The sequence below is a fragment of the Telmatherina bonti genome, assembly GCF_933228915.1.
Source record: "Telmatherina bonti genome assembly, chromosome: 15".
NCBI classification, from domain to species: Eukaryota; Metazoa; Chordata; class Actinopteri; order Atheriniformes; family Telmatherinidae; genus Telmatherina; species Telmatherina bonti.
Window position 1 is genome coordinate 12609993 of NC_136613.1, and position 27450 is coordinate 12637442.

Consider the following 27450-nt stretch of genomic DNA (forward strand, 5'->3'; position numbering starts at 1 on the left):
TCATGCAGTCATAAAGACACACTTGTTTGGTGACACAGTTTGTCTGGTTGCATCTACAAAAAATGTCAAAGATAAGACAATTTAGCATAAAATAGGGGTTTTATTGTAACCAGAATATAATACTAGTTACTAGAGGTGGGAAATCGAATTAAAAAAAAATCGAATATCGGGATTTTTTTTCTTCACAATTTCGAAATTGATTATTTTGATAAAACTTTTTTTTTCCAAACTATTAAAAATAAATAATTATGAAATTTTTGTCATTTTTATTGTTTTTTTACTTGTCTTCTTTGGCATTATAGCAGCAGAATGATGGTCTGGCTACTGTCTTGTTTTTTTTTTTCCCTAATTGAAATCAAGAAAAATGACTGGAAAAAAAAAGTTTTGTACATTTTTTTGTTCGTTTTTAGCCTACAAACATTAGCAATATCAAAGAATTGTGAGAATCACAATTTAAATCAAACCGGTACCTAAAAAAATCTGAATCAAATCGGGACGAAAGCATATAGTCACAGCCCGACTAGTTACTGGCATGGTGTATGATGTGTCATCAAAACATCTGAGTAGACTCGGAAAGCAGAGAAAAAAAAACCAACAAAAAAACAACTCGAACACACACATCCATGGACAGTGTTGAAGGTGCCAGTTCAGAATGCAGGAAACCCCAAATACAAACAAGACAGCTCTCACACTGGGAGACTACAAGCTACTTCACAGTCAAGTGACGTTTGCAGCTCTTCAGCAAAGTAAAAAAAAAAAAAAAAAATAGAAAGAAATATCCAGCAAACACCTGACAAGACCTGAGAGGTAAATCTGGTGATCTGTCTACTTCTCTAAATATCCCCATGGAATGAAGGAGGTAAGAAAACAAATCTTAAAATTGGGAGAAAAGGCTGAGGTATGCCAAATGGTACAAGACCAGGAGCAACCAGCAGGAACTGGTCTAATGGGGTGAAGATCCCCCCCAAGAGCTCAGACCTTAACACTAGTCAAGCAGTGTGGGATCATCTGGACAGAGAACAGAACAAAAGAGCAGCCAGCATGCAAGGAAGAGCTCTCCAAAGTCCTTCCAGAAGTCATGAAGTACTCATTACCCCATCGAACCCTATTAGACTAAAGCTTGTGCAATAGGTTTCAGGTTGTGTTGGAAGAATAAAGAGTTTCATGCAAAAGACGTTTTCTTTGCCTCATACAATTCAAAATTTCTACCCCTCCTAAGCTTCTTAAAAGAAAGACATTTAGACATTTAAAAGAAGTGCCAAGGCTTTTGGGCAGTACTATATATGATTAACATTTTATACATTCAGTTTGCTTTAGAATAACACTTATTCTGCCTTCATTACATGTGGAGTTGTGTTATCCATGTGGCTTCTGTGTTTTGTCATTTCTTTTGGCAAAAAACAAGTCAAGTAGACTATTTTAACCTAAACATGGAGAATATCTGGCCATTTTAAAGAAGGAAATTTATTTCCATCTCTGCTCTTTTCATAGATTTGAATGAGTGAGAATCTACACCAAAGAAAAACTGTCACATTTTTCTGTAAAATCAAGTTTTATCCACATCAGCGTTAAAAATGTGATGGAAGTTGTGGGTGCTGTTTTCTTGGTTGTGGTTATTGAAATATGAATAAATCAAGTCACAAAGTTCCAATAAGTGAAGTAAAATTCCTGAAAATGAACAGTTTTAATCCACAGTTGACCTTGTAAGCAGTGAGAATGATTTATTTGTGTGACTTGGTGATGTTTGCAGTCTGGTTTGTTTCCACGGACCTGATCATGGCTTCTTCTCATTATTTCTAACAGCAACCTGAAGTAATAGAGGTGAAAGCTGCACCACAGTGCAGGTTTCCACCTTCCTCCTCTTCTTCGTCAGTCTTCCTGCGGCCTTTGTTGCTGCGGCTGCAGGACGGCCCGGTACGGCTCGGTTCGGCGTGCCTGAGCTCGGTTCGGTTCGACCCACAGACACAATGACCTACATTCAGCTGCACTGCAGCTGCGGCTGAAGCCCCCTCCCCACCCCGCAACCCCGACCCGCCCTGCATCGACAACTTTAGAGTCAATGATCAATAAGTATCGATTTGATGGGTTTTCTTACCTTTCAGTCAAATCCGCAGCATTTTCCACTGTCCCAATTTTCAGGTCCTCCTTCTCTTTTCCTCCGTCTCTCCTCGCCCCCCGACAGCTCCTCCTCTCCGTCGACTCCTTTTCTGCTTCCTTTGAGGCTGGTTTATCAGCGAATACAGTTTCTGTTTTCCATTAAATACAATAAAGGACTCAAATTGTTCTCCGTTTGACTGAAACAACCGTTGGAGCTCGCCTCGCGGCTCTGCGCAGCCTCAGTAAAGTCCACATCAAGAATGCAACTTCCGGTAGAAGAGAAAATGGCTTTCAAAATATAAGCTTATGTTTCTCTTTTTTTTTTCTCTCTTTCTCTCTCTTTTTCTGTCTACGGCGTGTTTTTCTGTTTTCACTTCTTCTCAGTTCTCTTTCTGTCCCTCTTCTATCCTCTCTGGTCCGGTCCAGCAATACAAATGTTGTAAAACAAACAATTATGTAAAATAAATAGGAAAAAAATCCAAGAATTCAGAATATCAAGGGGAGCATTAAATCTATAAGGCTTCCCTTGGCAAAGTAAATTTGCCCATCATCACACAGCATTCAGAAAATAATTCTGCTTGCTTAAATGCTGGACAAGACCAAAAAATATAAAATGAAATAAAATAAAATAAAAAAAAATATCTGGAAAAAAAACAACTTAGGCCATTATTTTCAGAGGGGGTGATATATCTTGACCACTCTTTAACTTTTAGACCCTTGAACAAACCATTTTTTTAGTTACAAGAAGAGAGAGAATAGTTTTGCAGCAGATGGTGTGACTCGTATACACACCACACACACACTCACATAAACACACACAGTTCTGACCGAAACATTATGGTTTCTTCCTGTGACTGTATGAAAAGCCAGGTGTTCGAACAATTCAGTGAAAATCCTTCAACTGTTCCAAATTATTACAGCCAAGTTTTTCCAGATGTCCCAATTTCACCTGATGAATCTTTGTGTTGATAGTGAGGGCAATAATGATATTACAAAAATAAAATATCAAAAGATGTTTAACTTCCACTTTTTATTTTTATCATTTTCCTAAATTCTTGCTGCATTTCTCTTTGTTAAGCTGTTTTGAATGGCACTGTAGTGCAGTGACTTCCATCTGAAATTAAAAAGTTTACCTGATTCTTATACTAAATAGTGGATTTTGAGGTTTTCATTTTTTGAATGCACTTTTTACAAAGATAATTCATTAATAAGAGGCTGATATCCTAAATTAGGCGCCACACTGGCTTCCTGGAAACTGTGAGATGAAATTCTAAATCTTTATTATTTGCATGAAATGCTCAAAAGCCAAAGATGTTTTTATTTAAAAATGTGATTGCTTCATGTCACTCCACAATAAAATGACAAAACAAAAACCTGAGCTGGAAGTTTTTTTTAATTTTAATTTTGAATTTTTATTTGTGGATTAAAGGGCATTTGCATTGTAGACAAACAGTATAAATGTGGAAGAAAAACAGACAGATGTCAAAAAGTCACTTTGGATAACTGGACATATGAAGGAACATTCACTTAATGTTGTAATGCAATGACCTAAATTTAAATTGGATTCAAGCTGGATTCACAGTCTGAACAAAGCACCTGGATACACAGAACTGAAGCTATAAACCTGATATTACCAAAACACAAAACCAAATAAGACAGAATAGGTCCCTTCAGAAATATGGTTCTGACACATGATATGGAGGTAGATACATTTTAGAGGATGACTGTAATGTTTTGAATATCAAAAACCAAATCCAAGTTTTGTTTAAAGTCTTTTCAGTTTTCTCCTGGCAGCAATATAATTTCTGTAAAGATCTGATATGTCAATCCTCCTGGTGAAACTGGTCATTTCAGTTAAAAAATGGTTAAGCCAACATACCTATTTGTTTGTTTTATTATTTCCATTAATGTGTACTAGTTAGGGTTCATTTCTGTATTTTGAAGGACTGGCTGCTTCTCTTCTGTGAAACTTGACCAACTGTTTTGACATTTCCGGGGCGGGACTATAGCGCTACAGACCCCGCCCCTTTTAGTTCAGCCCATTGAGAGATTTGTGTGCACAGAAACCTGAAAAACTGACGTTAGGGACACATATGTGCAAATGATCTGACATATAAGTCATTACTAGCAGCAATACAGTTCAATATAGAGAAAACATACTATATACATACTAAACATACTGATACTGTAAGGAATTTATTCCGAGATGATCATGTTTAAGCTCCGTTTGTCAAAAAGTGGAAATAAGCTTTCTTTAAATTACATCAATTTGATTTATTACATTTATTGCATGTACATTACAAATATACACAACTCAAATTTGTGTGATTTAAACTGAAAAAACATCAAATATGTACACAATAAAAAAAAAAAAAATACAAGTTTACGTGGCTAATTTGTCCCTATTAATTATTATTACTATTATTATTATTATTATTATTATTACATCATACTGCATATAGCTGCATACTGCATATATATTTCTTTCTATTTCCACATTTATGTTGAGATGAAACTGGCATTTGTGTAATGCTAACAATCTCAAGCTTTTCAGTCCATAAGCGATTCTTAACATGTTAGATGTCAAACTCAGTAAGACTCTGCGATTTTCTCCCCTCTTTCTGATTTTAATGAGGAAAACTATGCAGCAAGTGTATTTTTCTGCAATAGTTTCCTTTGTTCTCTCACTGTCGCACAGCCCTTTGTCCCTGCTGTATGAAAAGACAATGAACTGTTGTCACAATTCATGAGGTGCTGTGAATGTATCACTGGAGTTTCCTCAAGTTCTCTCCCACTCACTTCAAATTGCCACCAGGTGGTGGAAATTGAAATCAGTGCCACTATTCTGAGACTGCTGAACAGAACTAATATGGTGGACCCAAAAAAAAAGATAAGTTAATTAATCCATCTTCAGGTCAGGAACGTCCCTTTTGAGGGATGCGAGTTTCTTTTCTAACAAAAGTCACTTTAGTTTCACAAGACATAACACCACAAAACTTTCCCTAGCAAGAGTTAGTCCAAAGCAGGACCAAGCTTTCCAGGGAAGATTAAGCAAAACCTCCTGAAATATCAAAGGCACAACTCGCTCACATTCTTTCATGTGCAAACATGCAAATCATTTACAAAACGGTTGACTTCTGACACTTTGCTTGCATTTTTGTTGACACTAGTTTCCTTCGCTGGTAAGTCTTATAAGTGAGTTGTGCAGATGATGTCAGGTGAAATGCTTTGGTATTTTGGGGACTTCCCTTCTTCTTTTGGGGGAGATGCAGAGACCCATGGCCACCTGAAATTGAGAGCAAAATAAGAAGATGCATTAGTTAGTGAGTTCATCCATATCAAACAGCTTCCTTACTAGTTGTCAAGGCCTTTAAAGGTTAATGGTAAATATAAGGTTAAAGGTTAAAATATGTTAAATACAACATCAGAGGATCAAACAGACATGACATCACCCCAAAGAAAAGTACTTAAAAACAAAGGAAAAATGCAGAAAGAGACTAAGAAAAGGACATTGGATTGCAACACCTCTATTCTTTCTTTTGCAGCCATTCTGTTGCAGGTTTGTGTCATTTTGGGGTTTATTGATGTCAGACTTATGGCCTTATATTTAACTTTTAAAATACTTTAGTAATTCCAGGAGATGTGGATCAGCTCAATAACTATCCTGTTCCTGTGGCTGCAAAACAAGAGTCTATAAATCATCATACCTACACCATGTGTTTGACGGTTGCTGTAATGTGTTTGGTTGGTTTTGATGTGCTGCATTTCCTGCTCAAATGGATTCGCTTTGGTCTCATCTGTCCAAAGGGCATCATTTAAGAAGTCTTCCAGTTTGTTTAGAACAAACTTTCAAACCTAAACTATGTGTTTAATGTTAAATTTAGGAAGAAACTTTGGCTTACAAAGTACATTGATGGACTCTGTATTGTCTGAAATGACTTTTAACCCTTTCTACATTGATGGATAGCAACAACTGCATCCAATTGGCATCACGTTGACGCAAACCTTAATGAAAAAGTGTATTTGATTTACAAAACCTGAATGACAGGATTCTATTCAATAGATAATAACTTTGTGTGATATCTATATGTTATCTGCTGTTTTTAATCTTCTGTTGTATTCGACTCATTTTGAGGCCTGCTAAAGATCAGATTTGGGTTTTTTTTTTCTTTTCTAATTATTATGTACTAAAAAAATGATTATATACAAAAACAAAAGGTAGCTGAATGGTGGTGGTGTAGTTCGAGTCCCAGCTGGGGGAGGTTCAAGCAGTGTCTGTTCTGTATGGAGTTTGCACGTTCCCCTGTGTGTCTGTGGGTTCTCTCCAGCTACTCCGGCTTCCTCCCACTGTCCAAAGACATGCATGTTAGGTTAATTCAGTGATTCCCAAACTTTTTCGGCATGGCCCCCCTTTCAACGACAACAATGTCAAGCCCCCCCATCCCGTCACATGAACCAAAGAAACATACTGAGAAATGCGTCATTAGTTTAGTGACTGTATTGTAGTGAAAACCATGTCAGTGTCAGTATTATGGTCCATTCTTCTGCTTTAGTGTGAAACGTTTTAAACTAGGAATTTCTTCAAACTATTTCATGTTAGCCAGGTTTTCAATGAGATGGATGCTGCTTTCGTAAAACAGCTCTGCTCGATATTTTATGGCTTATTTCTAAAGTTACCTACAGGATTTTCTTTGTATTCAGGATGAAAAGTCTCCAAGTGGTGTTGTAACTTCATACTTCATAAAATTAGAATATAATATTTTGATACATGCTAAAGACTGTGGTCTCTTCATTACCCATCATTGATTATTACTATGACTTGACTTTTAGCTGGTCAAGCAGGAGCAGATATGCTGCATCATATTTTCTTCTCTGTTATTAATACTTAAGTTTCTCTTGTTGATTTATCATCATTCATCATTAGTGCTTTTACAAATTTGTCCAGTGCCAAAACTCCCAAGTTTTTATTAGGCTTAATGCACCCCCCTTGTGTCCCCTTGGGGGGCCCGTCCCCTAGTTTGGGAGCCACTGGGTTCATTGATCACTAAATTCTTTCTCAGGATGAATGTAAGCGTAACTGGTTATTTGCCCTTCTGTGATGGACTGGCAACCTGTCCAGGGTGTACCCCTGCTCCATCCTCCATGCAATCCTTAATTAGACTAAGTTGTACAGAAAATGAATGAATGAATGAAAACGAAAATCAAAGTACAGGAAGAGAGTGGAGTCCTAACCATATTATAGCCATACTCCATACATTGTATTCATGACCAAGTTACGTTGTATGTTAAACACATTCTAGTCTGAGCCCCAAACAATCCTGCTGTGGTGATGTTTTGGTAATATTCACCCCACTGGCCCGTGACATTTCTATGCCCATGTTGCCAGATATTCAGTCACCTTAGCTATATCCAAACGTCCTGATAGATGTATCAAGCTCACTTTAACACACACTATTACAACAGCACAAGTTCATTCTTGCAATGTAATAACAGTTTGCAGACTCACTTTGTCACCGGCATCTGCTGTATGGTGTCGGGCAGTGGCCGTCTGAACGTCTCCGGCAGGAAGATGCAAAGCACAACACTGAGAAGTGACAGAGAAGCTACGATGATCCACGGCAGCAGACGCTGGAACACAGCTGGAGAAGAAAAACCAAACCACATCATGTCAGAGCACTGAGCTCAACTTTTTTTCTGTTTAACAGATTAGTGAACATTAACATATCAGTTCACATCAGTTCAGACTGAAAAAGCAGCAAATAGGAATTAGTTCTAACTGAAAACCCAACCAACCTCACAACTAAAGCTTCTGGACAGCTGGTGTCATTTAGAAAGTTGATAGTTATGGTAAATAAAATGTAAAATAGGGCTAAAATTAATGAGTTATGACTGATGGCTTAAAGACATAAGACTGAATTTTGTATTCCTGTGTATCATTTGGTGGCTGATGTATAGATTCAGGTCTCACCCAGCTCCAGCAGGTATGGGGAAACAGATGACCCCACTCTTGAGAACATAGCACAGGATGACATAGCTGTATTCCTGATGACTGTGGGAGACAGCTCTCCAGTGTATATGTATAGCACCCCGGTTCCAACAAGTATGCCGAATTTACCCAGCAGCACCAGGGCCATGGTGACACCTGGGTGACCTGCAGGGAAAGGAATGGCTCACAAACTTGGAAACAAAGAAGCACAGAGAGTATTTTCCAAATACAAATACTTAAGATTTTATTTTAGTTAAAGGTTCATGCACTTAGGGCCAAAGATCCAGCAAGTCAGAGAACCTCAAGGATGCAGAGACTACTGATGTTCTGATCAAAACTTATCTAGTTTTTAGTCTGTGAGATACATATATATATATATATATATATATATATATATATATATATATATATATATATATATATATATATATATATATATGTGTGTGTGTTGCCGAGGCAAAAACTCGGGCATGGGAGGAGTTCGGCGAGGCCATGGAGAAAGACTTCCGGACGGCTTCGAGGAGATTCTGGTCCACCATCCGGCGGCTCAGGAGGGGGAAGCAGTGCTCCATCAATACTGTGTACAGTGGAGATGGGGAGCTGCTGACCTCAACTCGGGACGTAGTGGGTCGGTGGAAGGAATACTTCGAAGACCTCCTCAATCCTACCAACACGTCTTCCCATGAGGGAGCAGAGCTGGTGGACTCAGGGGTGGACTCTCCTATCTCTGGGGCTGAAGTCGCTGAGGTGGTCAAAAAGCTCCTTGGCGGCAAGGCCCCGGGGGTGGATGAGATCCGCCCGGAGTTCCTTAAGGCTCTGGATGCTGTGGGGCTGTCCTGTCTGACATGCCTCTGCAGCATCGCGTGGACATCGGGGGCAGTGCTGCTGGATTGGCAGACTGGGGTGGTGGTCCCCCTTTTTAAGAAGGGGGACCGGAGGGTGTGTTCCAATTACAGGGGAATCACACTCCTCAGCCTCCCTGGTAAGGTCTATTCAGGGGTCCTGGAGAGGAGGGTCCGCCGGATAGTCGAATCCCGGATTGAGGAGGAGCAGTGTGGTTTTCGTCCTGGTCGCGGAACAGTGGACCAGCTCTATACCCTCTCTGGGGTCCTGGAGGGGGCATGGGAGTTTGCCCAACCAGTCTACATGTGCTTTGTGGACCTGGAGAGGGCATTCGACCGTGTCCCCCGGGGGCTCCTGTGTGGGGTACTCCGGGAGTATGGGGTACCGGACCCCCTTGTACGAGCTGTCCGGTCCCTGTACGACAGGTGTCAGAGCTTGGTCCGCATTGCCGGTAGTAAGTCGGATCCGTTTCCGGTGAGGGTTGGACTCCGCCAAGGCTGCCCTTTATCACCGATTCTGTTCATAACCTCAGGATTGGGTCCCTGCTTTTTGCGGATGACGTGGTCCTGTTGGCTTCATCTGGTCGTGATCTCCAGCTCTCGCTTGAGCGATTCGCGGCCGAGTGTGAAGCGGCTGGGATGGGAATCAGCACCTCAAAATCTGAGACCATGGTCCTCAGCCGGAATAGGGTGATTGCCCTCTCCGGGTCGGGAGTCAGGTCCTGCCTCAAGTGGAGGAGTTTAAATATCTCGGGGTCTTGTTCACGAGTGAGGGAAGGATGGAGCGCGAGATCGACAGACGGATCGGTGCGGCGTCTGCAGTAATGCGGGCTCTGTGCCGGTCTGTCCTGGTGAAGAAGGAGCTGAGCCAGAAGGCGAAGCTCTCGATTTATCAGTCGATCTACGTTCCTACCCTCACCTATGGTCATGAGCTGTGGGTCGTGACCGAAAGAACGAGATCTCGTATACAGGCGGCTGAAATGAGTTTCCTCCGCAGGGTGGCCGGGCTCTTCCTTAGAGATAGGGTGAGGAGCTCGGTCATCCAGGAGGGGGTCAGAGTAGAGCCGCTGCTCCTTCGCATCGAGAGGAACCAGTTGAGGTGGCTCGGGCATCTGGTCAGGATGCCTCCTGGACGCCTCCCTGGTGAGGTTTTCCAGGCACGTCCCTCGGGGAGGAGACTCCGGGGAAGACCCAGGACACGCTGGAGGGATTATATCTCTCGGCTGACCTGGGAACGCCTCGGGATCCCCCCCGCAGAGTTGGCAAATGTGGCTGGGGAGAGGGAAGTCTGGGCTTCCCTGCTTAGGCTGCTGCCCCCGCGACCCGACCCCGGATAAGCGGCAGAAGATGAAGATGAAGATGAAAATATATATATATATATATATATATATATATATATATATATATATATATATATATATATATATATATATATATATATATATATATATATATATATATATATATGTACCAGACTAAAAACTAGATAAGATCACCTAAAAGCTAAACTAAAAAGGTTAAATCTTGAGCAAGCCTCTTTTTAAGAACATCAGTTCTTAAAAAGAGGCTATATGTATATATATATATATATATATATATATATATATATATATATATATATATATATATATATATATATATATATATATATAATTTTTTTTAAACAATATTTTTACAGATGTATATCTACAGCAAGACAAAGAAGAAAAGCAGTGCAGGGTTGTCAATATGCTGATCAAACTCACTGTTTAGAGTGACCTGGATTAAGAGCAATGCCAAAGCTCCCAGCAGAGAGAAGCTGATAAAAGAAAGGCGGCGAGAAAGGCTGCACGCCGCCGTCCAGCTGATGAAGTATGCTGGAATCTCAACTGCTGTTAGCAGGAAGTAGTTGAAGTAGGGGTTGCCGCTGAGACTGGATGTGTTGAAGGATAATCCAAAGTAACTGACGCTTGAAGAAAACCTGCCCAACACAAGAGAACCAGACTGAAAATCAAAAGAACTCGTCCTCAACAATGAAGTGTGGTGATAGAAAAGAAATGAGTAAGTTGGACACCTCATGATGCTACATATTATATGAATATTTCCATTTGGCAAAACTTTATGCAGAACTTTACTTACAATTATTCAACAGTTTTATTTCTTTTTTACTTTCAAACATGCTAAATAACATGAGTTTGTCCAGACAGTGGTGCTTGAGCACGTGCTCAAAGGAAGATTTCTGTCCTGCAGTTCTGGAAAGAAAACTTTTGCTGTTTAAAAGTACTTTTACTCACCAGATGATCCACAGTGTTAGTACAACATGTCGAATCTTTGACGTTTTCAGTAGATTCAGAAAGCCGAGTCTCTGGCTTTTATTTTCAGGCTGAAAGAAAAGAAAAACCTTCAGCACAGTCTTTATAGTCCGCTGTTTGGAGCAAGCATCAGGTTCACGGCTCTTACAGTGGCTGAGGGAAAGATGACCAGTGGAGCGTCTATTCGGTTCTCCATAGCTGCCATCCTCAGCAGAAGTTCTGCCTCCATCAAACGACCACGGGACACCAGCCAGCGAGGAGACTCTGGAACAAACCTGGAGGGCGACAGATACAAATATAGACTCAAGCAACAAAGCAAAAGATCACAGGGAAGCTGTGCATGTCTGTGAATGTTTTATTAGTATTTATCAGGCAGTTGCTTTGTCTATAAAGAAAGATCACAGATACATTGTGTTGCAGACTGTGGTGCAGATTCAGATAACTAAAACTGTATAATCTATTTTCTCCTGTCTTCAAGTTTAATCTAAGGAAAACATTGCCTACAAACTACTTGATATTTTGTAAATTTCAAGAAGAAAAAACATGAAACATTTTATTTAAAATCTGAAGATTTTTGCTTTGTAAAACACAACTTAGAAAGAAATTAAGCTGTCATAATTACAGACTTTTGAACAAATGAGCTAAAATAGATGAACAAATGATGGAAAATGAAATGAAAGGACAATAATATTCATCAGCTAAGCTAAAACCTTATCATGTAGCAGTTGAGGAATGTCATAGACCTCTGATCTGAACTCTGACATCTAGACGGTTAGTTGGTCGTATCATTGAGCTGATATACATTTCCTCATGAAATATATAAACACTCTTTGCAATCTGGGGAGATGTTTTATCATCCTGAGCAAAGATTTCATTATCAGCAAACATTTTGATGATTAGAATGACTCCAGAGTGTGATTTTTCAACATGTACCGATATACAGTATGTAAGGAGAGGGAATGACTGCCGTCTGCTGTGTTTCTTTACCTAACATCAACCCCATCACATCAACAACAGTGAGAATGTTTCTTGTTGTCTGCAGGCATCCTCTTAAATCAACTCAGATGTCACTTTCATTAAAGGCAGAGTATGTAAGATTTCAAGGCGATTCTTTCCACCACCAGGTGGCAAACACCAGGTCGTGAGCAAAACCACAAAACCGCTACCTCCACAAACGACCACAGGTTGGCAGTAATGAGCAAAACTCACCCCTCACCCCTCCTCCTTGCCAGCTCCAATGAGGGCAGGAATCACTTGTGAGCTGCAGCTCAGAGCCACTCTGCAATAAATGGGTTTATACTCACCCTACTGGTGGAAAAAAAGTACTATTTTTTTTACTTGTCAGAAAACCTTCAAGAAGGGTCTTTGTCATGAATTAAACTTGTAATTTAATAACGCATCAAATGTGGACAGACTGGAACCTACATGTTTAAAAAAAAACTATCTAATTATGATTGTAGTTATTTTATTAGTTGATTTATTTTGATAATATTGAAAATCTTACAGACTCTACCTTTAAATCATCCACAGCCTGACTACCTCCAAAATAAAACATAGCTGGCTGGACACTAACAGATAGTGAATCTAAATGTCCCTCTTGTTGAATTTCTCTCATGAAGGACTATTATTATTGTTTTCACAGTTTCTACTGACATCTCTTATGTTTGCTGTATGTCAGCCAATCGTTCTGCAAAAACCCTTTGAAGTTAAAATTAGTTTGCATAATTAGATTTGTTTGTTTGTCAAATGTAAAATATAAAGAAAATCTGCTTTTTTTTTTGTTTGGCTCTAATTGATCTTAAGAGAACTCTTGTCGTATAGTTTAGTTATTTTTTACAAAGTCAGTATCTTTAGCTGTGGAAATCATTTTGTGCCATAATCCCATTTTTAATTCTCCCTGTTCTCTTTTCTTCCTATAAAACACAGAAGACTGCTGTTGAATTATGTCTGAAACTGAAAATTTGCATGTTTTGTATCATGAAAACATTGTGCTGTGATCATCTCACCACCAGAGGGGGAGACAGGCCAAACCGGGCACAGACATCAAGAGCGACAGCTGCCTCCAGTTCCTGATCAGGTAGGCCGTGCCGGGAAACAGCATCATGGCAAACACATAGACGAAAGGCAGGCACAGACTGCAGAACAGGACTCTGGCTGAACCTATTAAGATTTCTGATCCTGCAGAGGAAGGAATTTCAATAGTTGTGAATGAACAGTTCTGTGCAACAACAAAAACATCAGCGATGTTCATGAAGAGTGGAAAAAGTTCAGAGGTCACAGTAACTCGTAGGCTACCTAGTACAAACACCGCTATGTAGCAGGTGATCTGACCCAGACCCAGCATGAAGAATAGCAGAGTGAAGACGGGCCAGGATGGAGCGAAAGACAAAGCACTGCTGAAGACACCGAGTATGGTGATGGAGCCTAACAGGACAGGCTTCCTGCCAAACCTGCAGGACCAATACAAGAAGAGAAATAAACCCCACAAGTTCCTCTGTGCAGATTTTCATGTCAAGGAATCATTCATTCATTCATTCTCCGAACTGCTTATTCCAATTCAGGGTCACGGGGAAGCTGGAGCCTATCCCAGCTGGCTTTGGGTGACAGACAGGGTACACCCTGGACAGCTCGCCAGTCCATCGCAGGGCCACACAGAGAGACGAACAACCACACTCATGCTCACACTCACTCCTAGGGGCAATTTAGAGTGACCAATTAACCTAACATGCATGTCTTTGGATGGTGGGAGGAAGCCGGAGTACCTGGAGAGAACCCATGCATACATGGGGAGAACATGCAAACTCCACACAGAAAGGCCACTGACCAAACCAGCCAAGGATTGAACCAGCAACCTTCTTGCTGTGAGGCCACAGTGCTAACCACTGCGCCACCGTGCAGCCCAGTCAAGGAATCAGAAAGAAACTTTTGTCTGCTGCAGTCACGATGGCAGAGCGTGACGCCCAGTGGACGAGGTTTAGGAGAGATGCTTCTTATTACAAATAACTTCCCCTTGACTGATTGGAAAGAATGAAAAGCACCTGTCAGAAATCTGTCCGGAGATGAAGCATCCGCAAAGTCCTCCCAAGAAGTACATGAGCGAGGTGAGAGGCTGCTTCCACTGCTCGCTGCACACCAGGCCAAACTGGAAGACAGAATGGGATGCAAACATGGAAATGCAACCTGAAATAACACAATACAGCAGAGATTATCTTGGATTTTCATCCTTTAGTATTCACAGTATGCAACCTACAACATCTAGTAAAGACCCACAGATCAACTCCACATTAAGCTTTTTTCTCCCCAAGCTGCTGGTTTCAGCTCCTGTTTCCAGGCTTTGTTACCTTATGGATGGATTTTGATCAAATTTTCAGGAAATCTCCCATGTGGAATCAGGACCAAGTGATTAGATTTAGAAGGTGATACGGATCACTATGTCAAGGTGGCGGTGAGGAAGGTGAAGGTGTGGACCCAATGCAGAGATGAGCAACCAGGGATGGAGGTTTAGGGGGGATTTATTCCAACCAAAGGAACTCAGGGGACTAACAACAAACAATATGATCCCGCAACCAAGAACAGAAACTGAGGGGTATAAATACACAAGGGAACCAAACAAGAAAAACTGTAAAATAAAACAGGAAACCTGAAAATAAGGCACAGCACAAGCCACATCATGACACACTGCCTTGATTCAGGAATATTTCCAAGGGATTCTTTACTATGTGTACTAGTGATACATGTGACATTAGAGCTTTTAACTAAAAAACAGACAGTCAGTAGATATGTGCTCTCTTAGTGCTTCTAGTTGTCTTTGGGATGTCAGCTGGACAGCATTTTCCTCTCCAGGCTGAACTGTTTTGTTTAATGTTCCCACTGTAGTTTTTCTCTCTTTGAAATGCAGCAGAAAAGGAACTTTTCGAGGAGTTCAGGGCAAAATTTAAAAATGTGTTGAACGTTGATAGTTGTGTTGCCTTCACTGATCCTTTATCTAAAATTTATTGCGAAACCTCAAGGATTTTTGATGCTGCTTGACCTCTTGACTACATGATTCTTTGTTTCTGTTATCTGCATCTGTAAGCTGTTTATTTCCACATGGTTGGTTGTCAGATTGATAAACTGCTGGCTACTGTGAAATAAAGGCATCCTGCTCTCATATGACACAGATAGAAAGTTGATATTTTGGACGTGAAGACCATTATCTCACAGCAAGAAGGTTTCCTGGTTGGAACCTCCATTTTCTCTCCAGTTTCCTCCCATAGACCAAAACCTGCATATTCGGTTACTTTGTACTTCTAAATAGTGACTGGTTTATGTGTCTTACTGTGAAATACTGTCAGTGTGACCAGGGAATACTGTGAGCCTCGTTGCAGCTGAGATAGGCTCCAGCAACACCGGTGATCCTAACTTGGAATATGTTAGATTTACATGTTGGGCTTTTCTAACGAGAAATTCTCCTCTCTCACCTTCATCTTAAAGCTTAAATTAAAACAGCTATAAATAAGGCTGTTAAGTCAGCAAAAACAGCTGAAAATGTTTCAGTTTGAGTCCTGATGAGCAACGATATAGTTGAGCAGCTATGATATAAAGAAGTTGTTTTTTTAACGTCGTACTTTTTTTTATTTATAACAGGTAAATTACACATGATAAGAGCTCACAAAACTGTTTTTTAAACCAGAAGGAAAATAACCAACATTCTGTTTTCTTCTCTGCTGTAAATTTTGACAAACAATTTTTCTTTCTTAGCTGGACCAGGTGTTTAAGAACCTGGATGGATGGATATTAGGTTTTTATTGGCGTGGACATATTATGTTTTTTATGATTAGATACATCTTATTCAGCCAGTGTTAAATGCAACTGCATTTCATAAGAAGGACAGCACTATAACATAACCTTTATGTCGGATGGCCCAAGGGGAAAGACGGGGAACTTTTATGAATAATGTGTTTATTATGTAGAATGATAAGAGCGCGGGAGAATTTGTCGATAAACCTGTGATTGTGTGTTTTCTGATTTTACTTAACTTATATCTACTTTCATTTAATACTTTTTATTTGTTCTTTTGTCATGTGACATATTCTGACTTTGTAAAGCATTATAATATTATAAAGCAGCCTCATTAAAAATGGGATGTGTTGTTAAGACCCTTTTGGAAAAGCAGACGGATGACACATGCAGGACACCCTGATCTGGTCATTTCCAGTTTGTCACACTGGGTTCCTGCGGTTTTTTTGAGGCAAGTCAATGATTGGTGGCCACTGGAAAAGGTCAGCACCCCCCCAGTGATTTTAACAGGAAGAAAATGTCCCGAGCAAACTGTGTCCCTGTCAAACATGCTTCTGTCTAAACTGTAACATAAAGCAGGCAGGGGCTCATTAAACTGTAACAGTAAAAATAAGCATATTAACTTATTTTTAAGCGCCCACATTCACACAAATAGTACCTCAGTGACGACAGTGGAATGGAAGTACTCAGTACTGTAGGTCCATCCATCTTTGCATCCCTCCTGTTTCAAGTTGGACAACACGACCTCTGATTCTGACTGAGACCCCGTCTGGTTCTGGGTCCACTCTGAGCTTGGCCTGAATCCCAGCGTAGACAGGTTCATCACCTGGTCCAGTTCATACCGGCTGCAGCTGCTCCTCTCTGGCTGCCCGACCCCCTGCGGCCCAGACATAAAAAAAAAAAAAAAAAAAAAAAAAAAAGTCATTAGGATTCCCAACTTGTGCAGCAGAGGGGAAGTGGTTTGGACCAGAATAGACCACATCAGATCACCCTAGACCAGTTCTAGCCAACATGAGGATCATAACATGGATTCAGGACATGAAGATGTTAAAATGTAACATTTGCATAGCTGTGAGATATTGGAACGACATGATGTAATGTACGTTTATCAACCACAACATGCCAGAACTTTACTGTTTCAGTAATTTCTGTAGAAAACAGAAAGCTCCGCTGATCCGGGATGTTTCCTGCCACACAAAAACTTTTCCACTGACTTTTGGTACAACAGGATGCGTGTCAGAGTTCAGCTGCTAGCGATAAAGAATGATGAACAAACGTGTTGTTAAGATTTTATTGATAACTTGCAGGTATAGATACCAAGAAGGGGGGGGGGGGGGAAGGAAAAAAACATATAAAAAATATATTATAAATTAGCAAACATAGATTTACATGTAAGTAAATTCTGCTTTGTTCAACTGTTCAGTTTCACCTTTTGGGTCATTTTAGGGAGATACAACAAACAAACCTGTCAAGTGGAGAACATGTTCCACTCCTGAGAGTTACAAAACAACCCTCTCTTTCATTTAGACTCACATTTGTGGCCACCTGACTAATTTCAGCCCGACATTAAAGGTTTTAACTTTATTTTCTCTGGAAGGAAATAAAGTTGGAAGGAAACATGTGGCTCTTTTGTTGCTAAATGTTTGCCGGTTACCTCCACAATGCTAAGTTCTTTTCACTTAATTACTTTTCTTTAGATAGCTGCTGCAATAACAGTTCTTGCATCTGATTCAAGTAATGGTTGGTTTTTTTATCTGCAAAAAAAAAAACCCACATAATCTGACCCAGACCCAGCATGAATCACAGCTGATTCAAGAGTCAATTGAACTGCAGACATCAAGAAACATGGAAGTTTAGAAGATATGTTATTTTTAAACAAAACATTTAATTAAGATAAGAATATATTATTTAAGACTATTTCTGAATGATAATTTTATCACATATAATGGGAGTAACTTAGTTGAACGTCCTTAATTAATCCTAGTAAACTTTGACCCTATAAAGCCAAATGTAACATATTTGATACATACAGTTTGTGAGACATTTTGTTTCATTTTATGGTAGAAACTTTACTCAAAACCCTGCTGTACACCATGTAATACTGGTCTCCTGCCCCTGGGGGGCACTAGAAATCAGAAGATTACGCTACAATCATTTTGACCTATCACATGGTAAAAAAAAAAAAAAAAAAGTAAAAAAATTCAGATTTTGTTAAAGAGCCAAAGAAATACTTCAGTTTTTTGTTGTTTTTTTTTTTTAATTGAACTTTTCTGCCCAGTTGTTCTAAGGTTGGGCTTTAAATGGTTAACTCTCTTGACTTTTAGCTCTGACCTGTACTGGGATGATGGCCTGGATCCAGTCTTGGCTCAGGTTGCTGTGGGCAGGGATGTGGCAGTGATGAGGGGGGCTGGCCAGCAGGAAGATGATGGACAGGATGTTGTATCCACATGGAATGCAAGTGAGGCAGAGTATGAAGAAAACTCTCCTCTGGAACCGCCCCCAGTTCCCCAGAAATGACACAGATTCCTCATAATTCTCCATTTTGCTAATATTATTGTTCTATTACTCGCTGCTTTTAAAGTAAACAATTGAATTATTATGAGATCACAGAGGAATGTGTGACCATGAATGCAGAAGAATAACTTCTAGATCACATAGATGTGCAAATGGGACACTATGCAACAATTAAAAGTGCAAATCAACATGCTACAATATGTGCAAAAATGATATGGCTGGCTGTCTGCAGACAGACGAAATCAGCGTCTCTCTGCAGCTCCACACCTCCTTTATGCCGGACAGCACCAACGAGCTCCACCTCTCCTCCTCCCCCTCATTCCCCTCCTCTAAAAAGTCCGAGCTCATACTGAAACTGTAGAACAAGAGAGCAAATCTTGCAGAAAGAAACTTTGTGGCAAATTAACATGATGTGAAGGTCAAAAGATTAAAATAAACATAGACAAGACCTGAAAAGGAAACTGTGGAGGAGCACACTTTAACTCTAAATAAAGTCATGTGGATTTACCTGTTAAACCTGACATATAAATTCTGCCATTATGAGGAGCTGCAAAATTTCTGCACCAAAAGAGCTGTTTGGGTTATAAAACCATTACAACACATATTTATTTCACAGTTGGATTGGTTCAAAGTGAACTCTGTATTGAGTGTTTCAGCTTGTGTGTTATTTCATTGTCAGTTTGGACAAAAGAGCTCACATGTTACAGAGCACTCTCATTGATTCTATCTTACCATAGCAATTTACATGTGATAAGTGATCAATTAACCATAGTGATTAACCTAACATGCATGTCTTGTGGGTAGAAGGAAGCCGGCGTATCTAGCGAGAAACCATACTGGGAGAACATGCAGACTCCACACAGAAAGGCTGCTGTTCAACCAGCAACCTTCTTGCTGTAAGGCCGCAGTGCTAACCACGACACCATCATGCTGCCCTGTCCAGTTATCTATCTGCCTTCCAGTTACCTACCAGTATATAGGATAGAAGTAATCAATTAAAATTCAAACATGTAACAGAATCAACTTTTGTGCTCTTTATTAATAAGTATGCGTACTTAAGAAAACTTTCTGTAGGCTGAGGAGAGTGCGTGTAGTAAAAGTAAGATTTTATTTATCCAAATAAATAAATAAAAAAAATAATCTAAATAAAGTCACATAATATACAAAGGGAAAAAAAAGAAACACAACAACAGAAGCCAAGCTAAAAGGTGGCTTTTTTTTTTTTTTTTTTTTTTTAGAGCTCACCAGTGGATCTCTGTGGAAGCCTGTTCCACAGAGCAGAAGACTGTTGCAAAGCTCTTTGACCATCAGTCTTTAACTGTGTTCATTGCTCAACCAGCAGACCCTGATCACTTGACTTCAGGGCCCTCAGGGGACATAGAGGCTGGTGCTTGAATACCCAAAGTTGTATATGTTGAGACCAAACTTTGAACACAAACTCTGAAGTGGATTGCGGGCAGGGAGGGTACTTTGATGATTTTGTTGATGATTTTGTTAGCAACTTGCAGCAGCATTATATGAACAATTATGGGATCTTTATTTTCAAACAAAAACAGCAATTTGCTGAAATGTATGTAAAAATCGGATAAATCTTAAACACACAGAACTCAAGGCTCATTTGTGCTTTAAGCAAAAGACATACGCAGAACATTTTATCTGTCTTCTGGGTCTTTAATGTGCTTAACTTGCCCTGACCAGCTGACACCACAGGAACTAGGTTGAGTAGTATAGCTGATGTGCATCCGACACGACTCGCAGTAGGAACAAGAAGAAAGAAACCAAAATAACGACATTAAACATATGCAGTCTACTCTGTTGCTTTTCTTTCCATTTTTTCTGAGAATTTACATAATCATGATCTTTTCCACTGCACCATGTTTACTATCATTAGAAAATGATGTCAGAACCATAGCCTGTATATGAAAGATGGACGGAGCCTTCAGCGGTTAAAAGTGACGCCTATGCAGATGTGCATAAAACTGCAGTTCCCCCTTCATCCACTAGGGGCTGCAAAACAGAGCAAATCCCCATAGAATCCCATGTTAAAAAGACCATCTTCACCGCAGAAATAAACATGTTTACAGTCTGGTTCAAAAATCCTTTTTCGGTTTAATAGGTCATGACTCTCACAGTCCCTCTCTCAGCTCTACCTCTTTGCCCATATTTGTACTTTTCGGGATAGACGACACACCTGCCCCTGCCAAGATGGTGATGGTAGGAACCGCCCACCAAGCTTCAGTTCAGCTCTTCAGAAACCTATGGGTGACGTCATGGAGGATACGTCCATCTCTTTATATACGGTCTATGGTCAGAACCCAAATGTGACCTCTGACCTCTGCACTGCCCTCTGATGGACGTATTGCCAAACAACCACAACAACATTAGGGGCGCATGACATTGCAGCTAATATGTTCATAAAGGGAGGATAAAATAGCCTTCAGATCTTGAAAACAGGAAAGAACCTCTCATTCAAAATGAGCGTCCAGAAACGATGCAGAGTCCAGAGTTAACATAAGAGGCAAGTGAGGCTGAGAGATTTTACAGGCTAAAATTTATTAGTTTTGTCACCATGAAGCTGAAAAAAATGTCAAGCCAACTTGTTTCTGGTAAAGTCTAAGCACCCGAGAAAGATCTGAACCTCATGGAGTTTAAAGTAAATATCCAATTGAATATCATAAAAAAACAACAATAAGAAATGTTATGAAAAGAACAAAAAAATGTTGAAGAGGAAGATATAAAAGAAACAATAAGGGCCCCAACACAGCTCCTTGTGAGCCACCATAAGTAACAGATAAGGAATTTAGCAGCAGCCACAGAAAATGATCGACCAATATTGGATGAAAACCATTTTTTAGATGTTTCTGATATACTAATATCAAGTAAAATGTTATTAACTGTGTCAGAAGTTCATTTTCTAGCATCACTTCACATCAGGATATCATTGGAGACTCTTAGAGGGGCTGTTTCAGTGGAGTCAACCTGTACAAAACCCAGAGTAAAAATAACCCAGAATACTGTGCTACTCTTTTTTTTTTTTTGACTGTGTGAAAACTTTGCTTCTCTAAAAACAGCTGCAAGTTGCTTTGACATGTTTTCCTAAAACTTAGCAATAAACTGTTCTTAAAATAAATCTGTAGGTGTTAAAAAGAAATGAATCAAGCTTGTTTTGGATTTTTTTTAAAAGGCTGGATGACAGCATTCCTGAAATAAGCAGGGACTCAACCAGATACCAGACACAAGTTCATTTTAACACATACACAACACGGCAAGAGAACAGGATGAGGCTTTCACAAAGCCAACACAACCGACCAGAACAGATAAAGGAACAGGTATAAAATGTTCTAAAATCACAGGCTAAGCTGGACTTAGAACAGACATGGAAAAACCTGAGGGACAAAACTCCTTGCATTATAAACTTTATCAGTAAAAAGGGCAAGGAATTTTTTACAGCCTTTATTTGAGAACAGCAGGAGTAGTAGGAGGTGTTACCTTTGTAATCAGGTTGGAGAAATATGCAGCTCTTGCATCTCTAATAGTGTTGTTATAAGATACCAGAAGATCTTTGAAATGAAGCAAATGAAGTCACAAGCCAATTTTCCTGCTTTATAGCTTAATTTTCCGACAAAAACCATTGATGCAGAAAACAATACAGTGATGACCAGAGATAAAATATGGCCTCAGAGCGACTGGAGTCAATCGTCAACCTTACAGTAAAAACTAGTCCAGGGTTTGACCTTTAGACTGGGTGGGCCTAGACGCATGTTGAGTAAAATTAAAAGTCTATGACACTGCTAAAACCTTGTGCGAAGAGGTCAGAGTCATCATCTATGTGTATCTTCACCCGCTTAAAGTGGAGCTATTATGTGCATTTCAGGCTAATTTATTTTTATTTCTGAGCCAAGAAGGGCTGGGATTGATCAAGTTATAGTCACAAATGGCTTTATTTACTTCAGACCGACCCTCTCCGTAGGCTGTCAGATCAGCCTGTGGGCAAAACGAGTGGATTGAGACTCTTCCGCATTAAGCCCCGCCTCCCGCCACTGCACTACATCGGGAGCGCGCACCAAAACTGCTTTCGCCGTCATTGTAACATATCTCATAAACAGAAGGATTAGGCTAATATGAACTCAATAAAAAACAAAATACAATGTAAACACATAGGATACAGCCCTACATGTTGGAAGCTGAATCAGACCCTGAAAACAAAGTGGAAAACAGCAACCCACAGCAACGAATGCAGCAGGATGTCTCTCTTTGGTAAACTCACCAGCCATCATTGGAAATAACTTTATCCGACGTTTTCCACCCGCCTGATGTATTTGTACATGCCCTTGTTAACCAGTAGAAGGTAACCAATCACCGAACCTTATCCCCCGGGACGTCACAAGGATTTCCAAATAGAAAAAACTCTCTAAAACAATGCGTTTTTCATCGCCATGGAAACCGGACGGAGAGAGTGCTGGAACTCAAACTCAAACTCAAACATGCGTTTGACCAACCATAACCAGACGGGACAGCTTCATGGGGGGAAGATAAAGTCTGGAAAAAAACAGACAATTTGGCCCATATGGATGATATACTACAATAAAAATATACAAAATACAATAAAAAGCATGCTTTTTTCCCCCCAACTTTGACCAGCTGTAGTTCAAGTAACTGAGAAGTTACTGATGCACATTGTTCTTTGGAAAAGATCCTTTTCAGGCTGCACAGCAGCTCAGAAGATTCCAGGATGTCTAAGATTCAGACAAATATGTAGTTGGACATGAATCAGGAGAGGACTTGAAGAGCTGAAAACCTGAAGAAATTCAAACATGGTACACTCTGCAAAAAACAAACAAAAAACACCCAGTACACAAAACTGTAAAGTCCCAGAGCAGAAATGTACGGTATAAAAGGTGGGTTTTATTCAAGAACTGGCACTCTGAAGCTTTGTTTTCACAGCTGACAGACGCCGTGTGATAAAATGGAAGCAGCCTGCTGTGTCTTCACTCAGCAGCACAAAACTTTCCTATTATTAAAGTAACCAAGGAGCCTTTCAGGACAAAAGAGGGGAAGTGGACTGAGATAATCACTCGATATTGCATATGCAGTGTGCTTAGAAAGCATGGAAAGTGGGTTTATGTGTCTTTTTAATTAGGTTAACATGTTACGTAGCATGGCTGAGAAAATCGGACTTAAGCAACTGAATAAAGGAGCTTCAAATACAGAAAAGCAACGGACAGGTGTAGCTGTCAGATGACCAACATGCACAGGACTGAAACTGTAGAGAATAACCAAAAAAGCAAATATCACATAACATGTTTGACAAAAGTCAACTGGACCAGGATGTAGAAATTAAGTACCCAAACGACTAAATATAAAGCAAATATATGTATAAAAAAAAAACAAATATGACAAAAAGTCGGACAAAATGTTTTATTTCCTTTTGTTATATTTTCAAAACATAGATTCAGATCTAATAATTTGTCTACATAATTACAACAGAAAACAAAATACTTCACTTATTTGCTATTTAATCTCAAATACATCTTTTAGAGCTGCCATTGTGTTACATTTAAATCAGCTTGATGTTTTTAGTGTCTCTGGGAACTTTGGAGAGCCAACTTTAATTAAAATTATGTTTCTATTTCTAACGTGTTTAGCGGGTTTCTTTTTTCATTAACAAGGGTAGCTATTTGTCTCTGAAAACTGAAGAGATCAATTTTTTAAAATGTGCGGATAATTCAGAAGAGAAGACAGACTGTATTTCCAGAATTATTCCTGTCTTCACTTCAGAAACAGGCCCAGTAGCAACCATTTAAATGCTTCATGCACAAAGTTATGGAAGCTTCTGTATAAATAATGAATAACATTGCTATACTTATTGAATAATATAGGATAATAGAATAATAGAATACAATAACAGAAACAATTAATTGTTATTTTTATTCTCACTGATTTATATAAATTAAAAATGTTATTTTACAATTCTTTAGTCCAATGTCTCATCATTAAACCTCAATCATTTTTTTTGTTAAAAAGTCTGGACTTTATTTTCTTCTTTCATAAAGTACATCTTCATTCGATGGGGGCTTCTTATACTGTAATGTGTGTGTGTGTGTCTGTGTGTGTTTTATTCTTTTCATTGTTAAGAGGAAACATCCTCCAATCAAAATAGCCCTACAGGTAATTTGTCATTGTCTTTACTATGACCCAGAGGGGTGATTTAGAACGTGTTTAGCCATTTACACAGGATTAGGAATCAAAATGGACTAATATAGACTGGTTTCAAAAGGCCACCATCACCATTTTGCTGGTTGTCTTGGACACATGCCAACGCCACAACATGCTATTACAAACTATTTGCACTTCCTGGTTTAGTTTGGGAACTAACATCACTTGTTTAAAGTTCAAGTCTAAAATCTTCTTTATGACCTCGAAGGTCTGCATATTCTCTGATTGAATCAGGGCTCATTATTTCCCACATTAAATAACTTATGGAGTCATTTGCGTGGGGAAAAAAAGGACTACAGAAGGATTGATGAGAATATTTTTTCTTCAGCTTTTGCAAAAAACACAAAAAGTCTGAACAGCACTTTAATCTCTGTGATAAATAATTCACGCATATATATTTTTAGAAACTAACAAATCCAAACTAAAAGCAGCGTGTCAACAAAGGTGATTAGTCCTATCTGGCTTTCTTGGGAAAAAAAAAAGTTAAATGACTTAATGAATGACAGCAGATTTTCTTCCCATCATCCATTTTCACGTTCACATGCAAACGTCACACACAGCATCATTTGGCTGTCGCTGGATTGTGTGAGAGGTTTTCACTGGTTTGAGCCATGTATGAGCAGGATTACACCAAAGTCATCCTGTCACCATTTAACTGGACTTATCATTCATTTTCAGGCAGCAGCCGATGCTTGTGAGCAGTAAATGATCAATCCAGTTAAAAGCTTCCAGCCCAGTCCAGTTTTCTGTCCAGTCTCAGAAGTTCCAGTTTATTCAGGACTGAACTATTCAGTGTCCTTATTTCCCTTCAAGCGGTTCAGTAAGATGTGTGCAAATACAGTAGGAGTGTAGGGAAAAGATTCTTCGCTCTTTATCTGTTTATTTATTTCCCACATGGTCATACAAAAGGTATAAACAAGACCTTACCTTAAGTACAAAACAAAGCAATACAGAGCACCATGCTCAAAAAGGAGCAAGAAAAAGAAAATGTCTTGTAAAATCTGCCTTCCCCCCCTTTTTTCTTTTCTTTTTTTTAGTTAGTGTAGTTTACATTTTAATTGTCCTCTTATGTAAATTATTCTGTGTTTAGTTTTTAATCCCCCACAATGTGGCAATTTGTTGTTTTTTAAAGTGGGTTAAAAATAAAGTTGCATTCGTTCTAAATAAACATTCATTCAGATGTTTTGTGTCACTTTTCAAGCTAAGAATAAACCAGTAAAACAGAAATTATTCTTTTGTTTCTTTTAAGAACCACTATCTGCAAAGGATGCATTACCAGAAAAAGGGGGAGATTGAGAGTGAGCAGTTTCCCATCAGGATTATTCATCCAAGGCTGGGAGTGCAAAATGTTGCCCCGTCACTCTGATTCCAAAGTTATTCTACTGATGGAATATATAAAATATTGGTGTCTTGTTGAGGCAGCGACAGTAAAACATCTGTTAAAGCAGAATAGTTTGTCTGCAGTTGTCATAATCAGACTGGTTGCCTTGTCAATAAAGGTTCAGTTTCCACCAGAGAGCATGATGAATAATTAATGTCTTAAGCCTCTTTATCTCATCTGGTATCCATCTTTAGTCTCATGAGAATTATTACCATGATGGCTAATAAGCAATACATGACAAAAGAAAACAAAACTTGGCAAGTTTTGGTGAGATTATATGAGATTTCAGTCTTTCTGCTTTGTTTATGTTGTATCATCTTGAGAATAAACAATATTTATGATGTTACAATGCAGAGAGTTTAAATGCAGGACACTGAAATAGAAGATCCCGAAGCTTAGAGTTATTTCAGATAAAGCTCTGATAGTCGACCAGCGAACGAGCTCGCAGAATCAGGAAACACTACAGGAACATGAATACATCAGCAGGGATACGATGATCTCTCAGTCTGGAAAATAAAAACACAACATAAGAAACAAAAGAACAGAAATGAGACAAAAAATGGCAAAAGGTAATCCGACAACCAAACAGTGAAACAATGTCCTCTTATCTCATTTACTGTGTTGAACACACACAATTCCCCCACTCGACTACTGTATGCATTTTAGTTCCTCCCACCAGGGAGGAGAGTAGAGGCAACAGGAGAGACCTGAGGAGAGAAGGGGGTTGAGTGGAGTTAAACTAAATAAGACCTCCTCGCTTCAGAGCTGTGATTTAAACCACTAATTTGACATGACATGTGAAGTCCTTGCAACTAAGACTGACGCACCGACAAATAAAAAAGAATTTGATGGTGTGCTTAAAAAAAAACATCAATTTTTTAACTCTCAGATGAGCACTGATTTACAGAATACATCTTTACTTTTAGTACAATCTGTGTCCAATGTTCATGTTCCCCTTCTAAGACTGAAGGTACCAACAAATAAAAGATGCATTGGAGTATCCTCCTCTGGATGTATTTTATGTTTCATACGGGAGAATTATTTATATAAGGTCAGAATTACAACAGTGTGCGGCCATTACCTACAGTGTTCTGTGTTTCCTTTGGTCACTGTCAACATTGTATCCACTCAAGAAAAACATTAAGAAGAGAGATCATAGCAAGAATTACTTTGCATGACTGTCTCATCATTTTCTGATTTGTTTATAGATGTTTTATTCACAGTGAGAACTGATTTATTTTGTTGCTTTGCATTTCCTGCTCTCAGTCTGATGATTGCGTCACACCTTGGTTAGTTTTGCTGATAACATTCTCCGTTTAACAGGGTTGTTATGTTTCTTTGTCA

At 39.3% G+C, this 27450-nt stretch overlaps 2 protein-coding genes across 2 annotated transcripts in view; both read right to left on the reverse strand.

Annotated features, from left to right (window-relative positions):
* The window catches only part of sestd1 (SEC14 and spectrin domains 1), a 28759-nt gene extending 26437 nt beyond the window's left edge, over positions 1–2322 (reverse strand). The window contains exon 1 of the mRNA XM_079254560.1: positions 2096–2322. The gene's annotated coding sequence lies outside the window, so the exon portion shown is untranslated. The remainder of the gene's footprint in view (positions 1–2095) is intronic.
* Positions 1005–18536, reverse strand: LOC306766804 (solute carrier family 22 member 4-like; the record flags this gene model as incomplete). The annotated part of the gene is made up of 13 exons (XM_079254654.1): positions 1005–1008; positions 2096–2222; positions 2305–2363; positions 7604–7736; positions 8066–8248; positions 10671–10885; positions 11199–11287; positions 11365–11491; positions 13223–13394; positions 13512–13666; positions 14255–14358; positions 16654–16872; positions 18327–18536. 13 exons carry the CDS (start codon positions 18534–18536, stop codon positions 1005–1007), a joined length of 1797 nt encoding a protein of 598 aa, XP_079110780.1.
* Positions 18537–27450: the final 8914 nt, after the last annotated feature.